Here is a 14,230-nt window from a genome sequence, read left to right on the forward strand (position 1 = left end):
TGCTGTCCTGTCCACCCTGAGGCCACTTTTTCCTTTTTGTTAGTCCTGGGGGTTGAATTCAGGGCCTGAGCATGCTAAGCAAGTACTCTACATCTAGGACACCCCATGCTATGCAGCAGGCAAAGGACAGACTGCATGAGCACCGGGACTGTGTGGCCTGCCTTCCCTCCCACCACTGCATGTTTTATTTGGGAGACAGCAGAGTCCTGGAGCAAAGTCAGACAGTGACATAAGCTGAGCCCAGGGCTCAGTCCACCCCAGCCCCAGGGCTTTTTAAATTATATTATTAAATTATTATAAAAGTGATATACAGGCCGGGAGTTTGGCCTGGTGGTAGAGTGCTTCCCTAGCATGCACGAAGATCTGGGTTCGATTCTTCCGTACCACATACATAGAAAAAAGCTGGAAGTGGTGCTGAGGCTCAAGTGGTAGAGTTCTAGCATTGAGAAAATCCAAGGACAGTGCTTAGGCCCTGAGCTCAAGCCCAGGACTGGTAAAAAAAAAAAAAAAAAAAAAAAAAAAAGTGATATACAGGGCTGGGAGTGTAGCCTACTGGTAGAGTGCTTGCTTAGCATGCATGAAGCCTGGGTTCAATTCCTTGGTACCACATGCACAGAAAAAGCCAGAAATGGTGCTGTGGCACAAGGAGCACACAGGCTCAAGGACTTGAGTTCAAGCCATAAAATGGACAAAAAAAAAAGAAAGGTGCTGCACAGAGGAGTTAGTTACATAAGTCAGGTAAGAAGTACAATGTTGGGGGCCGGGAGTTTGGCCTAGTGGTTAAAGTGCTTCCCTAGCATGCATGAAGACCCGCGTTCAATTCCTCGGCACCACGTACGTAGAAAAAAGCTGGAAGTGGTGCTGAGGCTCAAGTGGTAGAGCTCCAGCCTTGAGAAAGTCCAAGGACAGTGCTCAGGCCCTGAGCTCAAGCCCAGGACTGGCAAAAAAAAAAAAAAAAAAAAAAAAAGTACACTGTCATCCTTTTCCCTCACTTTACCAGGCTTTTTATAGGATCCTTGGAAGCCCAGAAGAGGCATCACAGTGTGTCTGGTGGGGGAGGGAGGGTAGTGGGAGGAGCTCAGTGCCCTAGGCAAAGGAGAACCAGAGGATTCCGTCCCCTGGAGGGCCCCAGCATTTCCACACCGGCCACCAGGGGGCAGCAGCTCCTTGTCTAAGACCCTCTCCAGCGAGCACCTTGGAAAGAGATGCTTTTCTTCTGGGAAATATTTTCTAACACCTTTGGGAAACTGAAATTAAAGTAGAAAATTTGGTGCTGGGGGCTGGGAATTTGGCCTAGTGGTAGAGTGCTTGCCCAATATGCACAAAGACCAGATTCAATTCCTCGGTACCATACACACAGGAAAAAGCCAGAAATGGTGCTGTGTGTGGCTCAAGTGGCAGAGCACTAGCCTTGAGCAAAAAAACTGTCTAAAGACAGGGCCCAGGCCCTGAGTCCAAAAAAGGAATGTATAAAATTTCTTGGGCTGAGAAGTAGCTCAGTGACAAAGTGTTTGCCTAGCAACCCCAGTGTCTTGGGTTCGATCCCCACTACTAAAAAAGAAGTATATATCTTTTTTTTTTTTTTTTTTTTTTTTTTGCCAGTCCTGGGCTTGGGCTCAGGGCTTGAGCACTGGCCTTGGACTTTCTCAAGGCTAAAGCTCTACCACTTGAGCCTCAGCACCACTTCCCGGCTTTTTTCTATGTATGTATGTGGTACCGAGGAATCAAACCCGGGTCTTCATGCATGCTAGGCAAGCACTTTAACCACTAGGCCAAACTCCCGGCCAGAAATATATATCTTTAGCCGAGAGTTTGGCCTAGTGGTAGAGTGCTCACCTAGCATGCTTGAAGCCCTGGGTTCAATTCTGGGTACCACATACATAGAAAAAGCCAGAAGTGGTGCTGAGGCTCAACTGGCCTTGAGCAAAATAAAGTCCAAGGACAGTGCCCAGGACCTGAGCTCAAGCCCCACAACTGGCAAAAAAAAAAAAAATTCTTGTGTGCATACATTCAAAGATCAGTGTGCTATCACATATTATACTATACAAGAAGATGAGGATGTGCTATGTATTTCAATGCATTCATTTGTGCTTCTAAATAAGAATTTTTTTTTATTGTCGAGGTAAGGTACAGAGAGGTTACAGTTATATTCCTCAGGTAGTGCGTGCATTACTTTTCACACATTGATACTCCTTCTCATGGTTTTTGTCCCTATTTCCCTCCCCCAACCCCCAAATGAGGATTTTTTAATCTAGCAGGCCAGATGCTATTCTGTACAAAAAGCATAGGCAAATGCCATGCTACAGGTGGACATTGGAACACTGGACATTGAAACATTTGGTGTGGAGCTTGAATTCAGAGCCTGGATACCATTCCTGAGATTTTTCTTCTCAAGGTTAGTGCTCTACCACTTCAAGCTTCATTTCTGGTTTTCTGATGATTAGGTGGAGGTAAGAATTTCATGAACTTTCCTGGCTAGGCTGGCTTTGAACTGTAGTCCTCACCTCTCAGCCTCCTGGATTATACATGTGAGCCACCAGAGCCTAGAGGAACTGGAATAATAAAAAAAGCAACAACAGCAATGCCACATAAGCCAGGGTTGGGTACTGGGCTAAGGCAATTTAACACGATTATTCACTGTGTAAATATCTCTCTTAAACTTGGATGTAACAATATTTTATTTTGCAAGAGTGTCCTGGCATCTGTATGCCCTTCTTACTAAAGCTATCTGAGTCTCTGATCATTACGACAACCAGCAGAGACCCCCACACTGACGAATTCCCCTTGGGGAAGTGTTGTCCGGTGCTGGTTTTCTCACAGTTGGGGACTACAGGGCTGGCTCCAGCTCATCTTTCTCGTGTTTGTGTGTGTGTGTGCGTGCACATGTGCGCAAGCGTGCACGTGCTGTTATTAGGGCTTGAATTCGGTGCCTGAGCTCTGTGCCTTAGCTTTTTTGCTCAAGGCTAGCATTCTACCATTTTAGCCACAGCTTCACTTCCAGTTTTGAGGCCTTTTCCTGTCCAAGCTGGCTTTGAATAATGATCCTCAGATCCTCAGCCTCCTGAATGGCTAGAATGACAGCGCCTGGCTTGAGGTGGTTCTTTCCCAGGCATGCACACACACACACACACACACACACACACACACACACACACACACACACACACACACACAGCTTGGTCTTAGAGGGGCTGGAGCAGAGCTGCAGACCATCTCCAGACCTGGGGCAACAGAATCCCTCTGTGCAGCGTGGTAATGAGTCTCAAACATAGGGGGATAATGGTTAGGAGGTAAAATGTTGAACTGAAGATGTGGTCAGTAGATGGTCAGCCAGTCCCCGGGGGCAGGGGCTGTGGGCTCCAGCCCCACAGGGAGGTCTGTGACGTGCCATGTGTGGTGGGCAGGCCATGGAACTGGTGGAAACTGAGGTGTGCTGAGGGTAAAGTCCACACCAGATTTGGAGACCCCTCATGAGAACACTGAAGGCTACCGAATGCTTGCTGAGCAAGGCTGATGCCCTGAGTTCAAACCCCAAAGACTAAAATGTCTTCTTAAGACTTTTTTTTTTTTTTTTTTTTGCCAGTCCTGGGCTTGGGCTCAGGGCCTGAGCACTGTCCTTGGACTTTCTCAAGGCTAGAGCTCTACCACTTGAGCCTTGGCACCACTTCCGGCTTTTTGCTATGTATATGGTACCGAGGAATCAAACCCGGGTCTTCGTGCATGCTAGGCAAGCACTCTACCATTAGGCCAAACTCCCGGCCCTCCTTAAGACTTTTTAATACCAATGATGGGCTGCAGAGAGAAGAAAATATAAACACCACTCACATGTTTCCTTTTTTCTCGCTCTCTTTAATAATGCAGTTAGTGGAAAATTTGAAATATGATTCACATGCTTTTTTATCAAGTGATGTTGATCCCAGACATTGCCTCCTGGACACATAGTAGGTGCTCAACAAATATTTGTGAGCTTACTGGAAAAGAGCTGGATAGCTGCCCCTGCATTTGCACAGAAAGGCCCAAGGGCCAGACCCAGAGCTGTGGGTATGTGTTAAGGCTTGTGATGGAGTGGGCCTGAGACCACTTGGGTTTCTCACCAAAGGCTCCTAACACTGTGCTGTAACAGGGGAAACAGGCCACCCAGTAGCCGGGCTTTCCCCAGGGAAGTTCAGGACATGGGGTGCCTGGCTCTGATTTAGGGTGGGGCTTCCAGGAAAGGCCACTGCCCAGGGTAGTCGTTTGCTTCTAAGCAAGACCAAAACCAGGCAGGCATTAGCTAGGGGAGGCAGGGAGTCTGCTTAAGTAAGGAACAAGCCAGCAGGACACCTGCTAGGAATAGAAACCTTTGCATGGGGGTTGGAGGCATGGCTCAGCTGGTAGAGCCCTAGCCAATGAGCAAAAACATCAGGTTCCAAGTTCCAGTCCTACTCTCAAGCCAAAAGAAAAGAAGAGAGGCCTGGGAATGTGACTTAATGGTAGAGTGCTTGCCTAGCATGCATGAAGCTCCGTATTTGATTCTCAGTACCACAAACACAAAAAAATGCTGGAAGTGATGCTGTGGCTCAAGGGCAGAGTGCTAGCCTTGAGCCGATGCTCAGGAACAGTGCCCAGTCGCTCAGGTGAAGCCCAAGGACTGGCAAAAAGGAAAGAAAAGAAATCCTAGCACAGATTGGAAGTCAGGCCATGGGATTGGAAAAAAAGTCAAGGGAGAAGACAAGGGAGCTGGTGGCTCATGCCTATAATCCTAGCTACTCAAGAGGCTGAGTTCTGGGATCACAGTTCAAAGCCAGCCCAAGCAGCAAAGTCCATGAGACTCTCATCTGCAGAGCGTTAACCTTGAGCAAAAGAGCTCCAGACAGTGCCCAGACCCTGATTTCAAGCCCCATGACGGATCTCCCCCCCAAAAAAATATCTATGGGAAAGCATGAGGTCCTGAGTTCAAGTCCCAGTACTGACACACACATGCACGCGCGCGCGCGCACACACACACACACACACACACACACACACACAAAAGCAAGCTCGAGGAAGAAGAGGAATTCATGGAACTTCAGAAAGAGACAGAGAGGCAGAAACGGGCAGGCTAGGGTGGTGGTGTGGTCAGAGCCTGGGGAGCAGCTGTGACAGGGCCCTGCGTTTGTCACTTGGTCCCGATTGCGCTGGTAAAGAGTGGGCCTCTGTGGTGGCAGAAGACAGGTGGGGGCAAGAAGAGGCAGGACAGGGTGGGCCTCCTCTGAGCTCTCAACCCCTGGGCAGGAAGAAGACAGTGTTCTCCTGAGGATGGAAGGTTCTTGACTGTGTTAGCAGAGAGAACAGTGTGTGTGTGTGGACAGAAAAAGAAAAGACAAGAATAAGTCCTTTCTTCACTGCACCTCTGGGTGTACAGACCTACCTACAGGGCTGGGACTGGGAAGGAGAGAGGGGGGCCTCCCCTCTCCTGCCTTCCGTTGGTGCGCTCCCTCGGGAGGGACACCCTCCAGGTAGCTGTGAGGTAGCAGGGAGGGGAAACCCCGGTGGGCCCCGGACCTGCACCTAGAGTTCCCGCAGGGCTGGGCGCGCGCAGATCTGGGGCTGAATGAACCGATCCATAATGCCTGCACACCATGCACACACAGAATTCACAACCGCCATACACGTCTGTTACACACACATGCAGAACGCATCCAGGAGGTGTCCACGCACATGCGTGTATGCACACAACTTACTTGGAGGGCGGGGGGGGGCGTTCCTGTGCGTGCACGTGCATAGGCGTGCACGGGTGCAACTTGCACAGGTTGTGTGCATGCACCGCATGCCAGGCTCGTAGAGCTCAGCTGGGCTTTCCGCGTGCAGGCACCCCGCCCAGAGGGCTCTGGGGTGCACCCTCAGGGACCTGGACCTGCTCCCGCGGGAGCCCCCCCCGTGCCCCCCCCAGCCCTCCCCGAGGACCCGGTTCGGTAGTCGCAGTTGGACGCCGAGGGAGGCGTGGCGGTGCCACCCCGAGCAGAGTCGTCTCCAGCGCGCGTCCACCTCCTGCCCAGGCGGCGAGCGTCCTCGCGGAGGCAGCGTCTGGCTTTTGGCCGCCTGGCCCTGGAGGGAGGGGGCTCGGCCGGCCCCTAGACGGTCAGGTCCGGGCGGGCGGGAGCCAGCGCCGCGGGGCCGCGGCCGGGCGCCGGGTGCGCGTAGGCGGGCGGGGCGCCGGGGTCGGGGTCCGGGTCGGCGCGCGGCGAGGGCGGGGCCGGGGGCGGCGGCGGCGGCGGCGGCGGGGGGAGCGGCTTGCGCGCCGGGCCGAGCGCGCGATGGCCGCGGGCTCCGCGCTCCCCGGCCGGCGCGCGGCCCTTCCACAGCAGGTGGCCCAGCTCGGCCACGCTGAGCAGCGCCGAGAGCAGCCCCACGGCGAAGTAGAAGACCACGAAGACCGTCTTCTCGGTGGGCCGGCTGACGAAGCAGTCGACGGTGTGCGGGCAGGGCGGGCCGCTGCAGGCGACGTGCGGGGCCACGCGGAAGCCGTAGAGCAGCGCCTGGCCGCCCAGGAAGGCCAGCTCGGCCAGCAGGCGCAGCGCCACGCTCAGCAGGTAGCAGCGGCGCGCGCGGCGGGCGCGCAGGGCGCGGGGGGCGCGCGGGGGCCCCGCCGCCGCCGCCGCCGCCGCCGCCGCCTCCTCCGCGCCGCCGCCGCCGCCCTCCTTGCTGGCCTGGTGCATGGAGTAGATGACGAACAGAACCGGCGGCGCCGACAGCAGCAGGATGTGGAAGAGCCAGAAGCGGTAGTGGGAGACGGGGAAGGCGCGGTCGTAGCAGACCTGGCGACAGCCGGGCTGTAGCGTGTTGCACACGAACTCCTCCTGCTCGTCCTCGAACACCGCGCCGCCCACCGTGGCCAGCACCAGGATGCGGAAGATCAGCATGATCACCAGCCACAGGCGACCCACCAGCGGCGACTGCAGCTGCACGGCGTCCAGCAGCGAGCCTAGGAACGCCCACTCCCCCATGGCTGGGGGCGCGCGGCGGGGGCACGGGCCGTCAGCGGCGGGGGCCGGGCAGGCCCTGCCCCGTCCACGCCCATCCGAGGGGACCCATCTCGGGGTCTCCAACTTGAGCTGGAGACGGCGGCCAGAAAAGCCTGGGCTCAGCCGGGTGTTGTGGGCACGGAGGAGTTAAGCCTGGAAGCCCCAGCCGGGGCGCCCCCCTCCCTCCCCGCCCCCCCTCCGCGGCTCACCCTGTAATCCTAGCTATTTAGGAGGCTGAGATGTGAGGATCCATCGGGGGTGGTGGGCTGGCCAGTCAGCCCGGGCAGGAAAGTCCGCGAGATGCCTATCAGTTAACCAGCAGAGAGCTCTACAAGTGGAGCTACTGTAGCTCAAGTGGTGGAGCACCGGCGGGGAGTACGAAAGCCCGGGAAGGTGGGGGAACGGAAAGGAAAAAACTGGGAGAGCGCAAGAGAAGGAAGTGACTTTGTCCCCCTTCCCGCAAACAAGAAACAAAACCCCGACGTCCTCTGTAGCTGACTTAGGTATCTGTAACCCCCTGTCCGCCTGCGTAACCACCACGCGAAGCCCAGGGACGCACCTGGGCCCTAAACTCGAGTCCCAGGACCAGCACCGACTCAAAACCACCCGGAAACCCTGGGCAGGACCTGCTGAGTGTCGTAGGTGGTTCTCAGCGCAGGTTCTCTTCTCTCCGGAGACAGAGGGGGCTGCGGAAGAGACACCATCCTGGTGTTTAGCTAGACGTCCATGGACCCCACTCGGCTAGACCTTAGGCCCGTAAGAAGGGAGGCCAGGCCTGGGGCCTCATTTGAGGTCCCTGGGAGCAGGATACAGAGGCGGACTGTGAGACCCCTCACGCCCCTCTCTCTGCCTACCTTTTCTCTTGCTCTTTCCACTGCAGTGAACTTCTCTGTGGATTAGGGATGGGCACAACAACCTTGGCCTTGGCTTTCCTGACTCTTCAGGATCCCTGTGGGCCGTGCTCCCTCCCACTCCTCCCCCAGCAGGGTGGGAATTTGGGGTGGCCTTCTCCCACCCCCTCTTGTACTTCTTCCCACAGATCTGAGCGTCTCCCCTGTCTGACGCACACACTCCCACAGGAACCCACAGACCCCTGAGCCCCCAGCCCCACTCCCAGCCCCACTTACCCTGAAGCTGGAGAGTTAGTGCTGAGGACAGGACTCTGCCGGGAGACAGCTGGGACCTGTTTCTCCTGGTCCCTCTTTCATTTTCCTTTTTGGATTTGGCTGGGTGGTTGACAGGACAGGATGGCTGAGAGGGGCTAGCTCTCCCCCTTCTCTTAAAGGGACAGGGTGACCCTGCTGACTGGCCCCACCTTGGGGCAGACCCAGGGCCACGCCCCTAGTGGGGCTGTGCCAGCCCACCCTTTCCTTCCCCTCATTTCATGCCCATCCCATAGCTAGCTGTGTCTCCACCTGGAGATGGGTGGGAATTAACCAGAGCTCCAGACTTTATTGAGGGAGCCAGGGGGGGTCCATGGAAGTGGTTCCCTAACAGTCACCCCAGAATGAGGGGCCTGGATTCACTGTAGGCGACTGTCCCCTTGAGGAGGGTGGTCCTTAGCCGGGATCCTTAGCCCTGGTGACAGGTTCGTGCTGGTGATTAGGAGGCAGCAAACATCTAATGGATTCTGGCTCTGGCTCTGCCATTCCTTGACCTTGGACGAATCATTGAGCATTTCCCAAAGGGGCTGGGCAGGCTGTCCTCCAAGTTTCATGGATGGCTGTGTGATGACTGTCCTCCCTCTCCTTTCTCCTTTTTGGTGGTATTGGAAGTTGAGCTTGGGGCCTTGCCCTTGCTAGGCAGTCACTCCATCTCTTTGGGCCACACCCTCAGCCCCCACCCCCTTTTTTTTTGCTTGGTTATTTTTCGAATAGGTTCTCAAGTGTAAGTCCAGGATGGTCTGGACCACAAGCCCCGTTTTCCACTTTCCTACTTCTCAGTACTAGGATGGCAGCTATGTGCCACCACATGTAGTCATGGTTTGAGATGAAGTCTTGAACTCCCACACTCCCAATCCCCCTCTCCAAGTGACTGGAATGACGGATGTGAACCATCCCTGCCCAGCAAGTTCAGGTCCTAAACACGTTACAAAACCCTCCAAACGCCAGTGCGTGGAAAAATCCCGTGTGGAAAAACATGACTGTCGAGAATGGCCGGCGCCTTCCCTCTTCTCTGAACTCACATTTGCTGGGATGCACATGGTGTTTTCTAAAGTGAATGAGGAGGCCTCCCCTCCTACTCTAGAGGGCAGAAGATGTGAAGATGTCCCATCTGGCAGGGGAATCAGGATGTCTGATGGGGGCCTGAGTAGCCAGGGGTAAAGACACTCCCAAGTTGAGATTTTGTGTGTGTGTGTGTGTGTGTGTGTGTGTGTGTGTATGTGTGTGGACAGGTGGGCACTGTCCCTTTGTTTTTTGTTTTCTTTCTTTTTTTCCTCAAGGCAGGTGTTCGTTCTACCAGTTGAGCTATAGCTCCACTTCTGGCTTTTTTCTTGTGCTCAAGGCTAGCACTCTACCATTTTGAACCACAGCACCAATTCTGGCTTGCTGGTGGTTAGTGGGAGATAAGAGTCTCGTGGATTTCCCTGCCTGGAATGGCTTTGAACGATGATTCTCAGATCTCAGCCTCCTGGGTAGTTAGGATTACAGGCGTGAGCCATCAGCACCTGGCCTGGTTGAGATGTTGTGTTGGTCCCTTTTACGGTGTAGGAGCCTGCAAAGCCCAAACGCCATCTCCTGCTCACCTGTGCACCTGACTGGCTATCTGTCCCTGGCAGGGGAACTGAGGCTCAGACTTACCCATAGTCATTCAGCCAGGAAACAGCAGATCCTGGTCTCATACTCAGTACATCTGTTTCTTTTCTTTTTGCCTATACTGGGATTGAACTCAAGGCCTCATGTTATCAAGGCTGTGCCTAAACTCTTTCAAATTGCTTATTTTTTTTCTTATTATTTAGAGAATACTTTATTAGTTTCTGTAATCAAACCCACTTAGATAAGACCTTACATATTTAATACAGTGTGTTTACCCCTGTATAAATGAAAAAAAATTAAGTTTAACATTTCTAGACCAATATAGCTATTAATTTCTGTACAATGCCAACTCAACACCGTACAAATTGCTTATTTTCAAGGTAGGGCCTCAATGTATTGCCCTGGCTGGCCTGGGCTATCACCCATCTATGTGTGCTTCCCCACGGGCCGGCGAATGGCAGGTGTGTGCCTCTACTTCCCCTAGTTGAGATAGCTAGTGCATGCCATCGCATCCAGCCATTCACTGGTTCAGATGGAGTCCTGTGGATCTTTGGCTGCGACTGGCTGAGAACTGTGATCCTCTAGTTTCTGCCTACCACGTAGCCAAGATTATAGGCTTGAGCAATTTAGTGCATAGCTTAGAGCCCGTGTGTGTGTGTGTGTGTGTGTGTGTGTGTGTGTGTGTGTGTGTGTGCGCGCGCTATTTTGTTGTGTTGGTTGTGGGGATTGAACTCAGTCCTTAACAACTGTCCCTGAGCTTATTTTTTTTTTGCCAGTTGTGAGGCTTGAGCTCAGGGCCTGAGCACTGTCCTTGGACTTTCTCAAGGCTAGCACTCTACCACTTGAGCCTCAGCACCACTGCCGGCTTTTTTCTACATATGTGGTACCAAGGAATCGAACCCGGGTCTTCGTGCGTGCTAGGCAAGCACTCTACCACGAGGCCAAACTCCCAGCCCCTCCCTGAGCTTTTTCACTCAGTAGCCGTCCTACTACTTTGAGCCACAGGTCCACATCCAGTTTTCTGGTGGTTAATTGGAGATGAGTCTCATAGGCTTCCTGCCCAGGCTGACTTTTATCTGTGGTCTCAGGTCTCACCCTTGTTCCCTGTGTTCTTGTGTGTGTGTGTGTGTGTGTGTGTGTGTGTGTGTGTGTGCACGCCAGTACTAAACTGAGGAGTACTATCCCGTAGATTTTTATCTCAAAACTGGTGTTCTACTGCTTAAACCACACATCCACTCTCTCTCTCTCTCTTTTTTTTTTTGCTGGTTAATTGTAGATATGAGTTTCACAGGCTTCTCTGCCCAGGCTGGCTTTGAGTCAGGACCCTCCCATCTCAAACTCCTGAGCAGCTAGGATTTCAGGCCTGAGGTACCAGTGCCTGGCTGGAGCCCACAGTCTTAAGCCTGTGGAGAAACTGGCCCCGCTCCAGTCTGACTTGACTTCCCAGTTGATGTCCCTGGGCCAATGAAGACTGAGAGTGCCAGCCCTGGAGGCACACCATGCTATCCCAGTGGGGGCAAGGGCAGTGGGCCTCCCTGTTAGGTACCATTTCCCCTCTCAATCAGGTGGTCTTCCATCAGCTGACAGGGCTCCCAGGCCAGCCTTTCAGGAAAGGGTAGGAAATATGTGCCCTACCCCCACCTGGCTCAGGGGTGTAGCCCAGCCTGGAAAAACTCTAGGTTAACCTCCGCTGGGGAATGTGGGGAACCTCCCAGCTCTCCTGTATTATCCATGGGAGTGGGCCCGTGTGTGTGTGTGTGTGTGTGTGTGTGTGTGTGTGTGTGTGTGTGTGTGTGTGTGTGTGTGATGTCTGGGGAGGGGGCGGTGCCTGGGGGTGCCCTGGATCCAGTTCAAAGGGAATAAATAGCACATGCTGGGCCCCACATTCTGAAAACAGGATGCAGGGTGAAGCACCTCCCCTCCCTGTCCTCCACCTGTGCTTCCTCTGCCTTTGGCCACTGGGGCTCAGGGTCGCATCTGCTGACTGTCCAGGGATGGTCCCTGCCTCATCCCTGTGATTCCCCTGCTGGGTCAGGCCACTGTCCCAGCCTGGAAAAATCCCACCAGCCCCTGTCAGCCTGTGGGGAGTGGGAAAGGAGCCAAGGTAGTAGCTAAGGTGGGACAGGAGGTGGAGAGCCTGCGATCACCACGCGCGCAGTATCCCCCCACCGAACTCCCGATGCCAGGAAGGGCCAGACAAAGGAGACTGCGTAATCTCCAGGGCCTGCTCTGCTTCTGAGATAGCCGTGTCCAGCCTGGGAGAAGGTGTTGCTGATACTGTCCAGATCTGGTGGCCTTGGTTCTGCTTGGCTCTACTCAAAGACAGGCTGGGCTGAGAGGCTCCTGTCCTGCTCGACTCCATTGCAGACACCTCACCCTCCCCTGCCCGGCTAGTCCCACAGACACATACACAGGCAGGTGCCGACATGTTTGCAACCAAAGAATACCAGTGCCAGCGTCAAAACATGACGATCTTTCTGCCTGTGCTCCGCTTACACTAAAGTAGTTCTACCTGAACTGCACCCCACTCCCTTCTTAACTCTATGTCCTCTCCACTGTCACTATGTCATTGTAGACTTTATGTGCATATTTTATAATTTATCTGGTGCAAGATAAATATATTAGCATGTCGGTTCCATCAAAGCAGAATTTGGGGGTGCTTCTGTCAGGCACCGGTGGCTCATACCTGCAATCCTAGCTACTCAGAAGGCTGAGATCTGAGGATCACATTCAAAGCTATGCCAGATAAATCCCTAGACTTCTACTAATTAAACACTTAATCACCAAAAAGCCAGAAATGGAGCTGTGGCTCAAATGATAGAATGCTAGCCTTGAGCAAAAGCAGATCAGTGTTTGCCAGCCCCAGGACTAGTGCATGTGCATGTGCATGTGTGTTTGTGTATGTGTATGCACGTATGCACATACAAAGACAAGGAGCAGCAACACTGCATTGGCACAGGTGCCCTAGGAGTCCTTTGCCCACCCCACAGATCTGAAGCTGACCTAGATGTGGTCCCATGACTGTGCCTTTGTACAAGGGAGGCTGGGAAATGTAGACTTCTAGTTCAGGATGGGTCACTAGCCCTAGCTACAGCAGATCTCTTTTTGCATTGGCCCTCCATCCTGTAATGGGGCCTGTGGACACTCAGTTCCCCCCAAGTCTTCATTCCCACCCAGACACTCCTGTGCAGCTCTGCTGCAGAAGTGAGGAGGCCAGGCCTTCCCAAATCAGTGCATTTCCTTCTGGGGAGCGGGGGAGCGCCCCCTTTACTTCATGTATCTTTGCATCTTCTTCTCCATCTATGGACAAAGGGGTCATTATCTCAAAATCAAGGCTTCTGTCCATTTCCTCTATTTCACCCAACTTTAGGTTGTGTATATGCTGGATCCTCCTACTGTGACTTCATTTGAGTGACCTTGGAAGTCCCTCCATTCTGGAAAGTCCAGAGTGAAATGACAGGTAGAAGAGACTGCCCTGAGATTGGGGTAGGGAAGGGCTTGCATCTTCAGGCATCCTCTGTAGTCCCTCTCCCTCTCCACCGCTCTGCCCAATCTCCACACAAGCCATCATTTTTAGCCTCCAGACTCAAGACTAGCCTTTGCAGCATCTCTCAAGGAGAACACCACAAGGCAGAACAGAGATGAGGTCAGATACAGACCAATTGGCTGGCAGAGAGAACATCAAATCTCCATCTCTGAAAGCAATTCTGTGCACTTGGCACAGATCCTGGAAACTGGCTGAAGGTCACTGTGGGCAGAAGACAAGGTCACCTGTAGGTAGGGCTGCTTTTCTTTCATCTCAAAGAGCATTTGCTAGAGTAGCTATTGACAGTCAGCGCAGTATTGTTGTCTCACACCTGTGATCCTAGCTACTCAGGAGACTGAGATCTGAGAATCACGGTTCAAAGCCAAGGCAGGAAAGTCTGTGAGACTCTTACTGTCAACCCTCAGAAAACCAGAAGTGGCCCTGTGGCTAAAAATGGTAGAATACTAGCAAAAGAGCTCAGGGACAGGGTCCAGACCCCAAGTTCAAGCCTCATGATTGTCAAATAAACAACTTTTGATACCAGGATGAATTTGGAATTAGAATATACTGTCATCCCTAAAGAAACACAAGCCTGACTTGTAAAAGTACCAAGGAAAATAAAAGGGGAGATATAAATGATAACTCTGCTTTGAAAAAAATTGTTTCAGGGCCGGGAGTTTGGCCTAGTGGTAGGGTGCTTGCCTAGCATGCACAACACTCTTGGTTTAATTCCTTTGTACTGCATACACTGAAGAAAGCCGAAGTGGTGCTGTGGCTCAAGTGGTATAGCGCTGGCCTTGAGGAAAGCCCAAGGATGGTGCTCAGGCCCTGAGTTCAAGACCCAGGACTGACAAAAAAAAAGAAAAAAAAGAATGCTTCAGTTGGTCCTTAGGGCCTAGGCACTGTCCCTAAGCTCTTTTGCTCAAGGCTATCTATCACTCTGCCATTTTGAGCCACAGTACCAC

At 53.1% G+C, this 14,230-nt stretch overlaps 1 protein-coding gene across 1 annotated transcript; it reads right to left on the reverse strand.

The window, feature by feature from the left end:
• Nucleotides 1-6,092: 6,092 nt before the first annotated feature.
• Gjd3 (gap junction protein delta 3) lies at nt 6,093-6,965 on the reverse strand. Its single transcript, XM_090351458.1, has one exon. It carries the CDS (start codon nt 6,963-6,965, stop codon nt 6,093-6,095), a length of 873 nt encoding a protein of 290 aa, XP_090207584.1.
• Between the last annotated feature and the right edge of the window lie 7,265 nt (nt 6,966-14,230).

This window comes from Megascapheus bottae, chromosome 17 (assembly GCF_031878675.1).
Source record: "Megascapheus bottae isolate mThoBot1 chromosome 17, mThoBot2.hap1, whole genome shotgun sequence".
Taxonomy (NCBI): domain Eukaryota; kingdom Metazoa; phylum Chordata; class Mammalia; order Rodentia; family Geomyidae; genus Megascapheus; species Megascapheus bottae.

Excerpts from the sequence above, each read along its gene's own strand:
- Gjd3 (XM_090351458.1), bottom strand. The coding sequence starts at position 6,965 with ATGGGGGAGTGGGCGTTCCTAGGCTCGCTGCTGGACGCCGTGCAGCTG.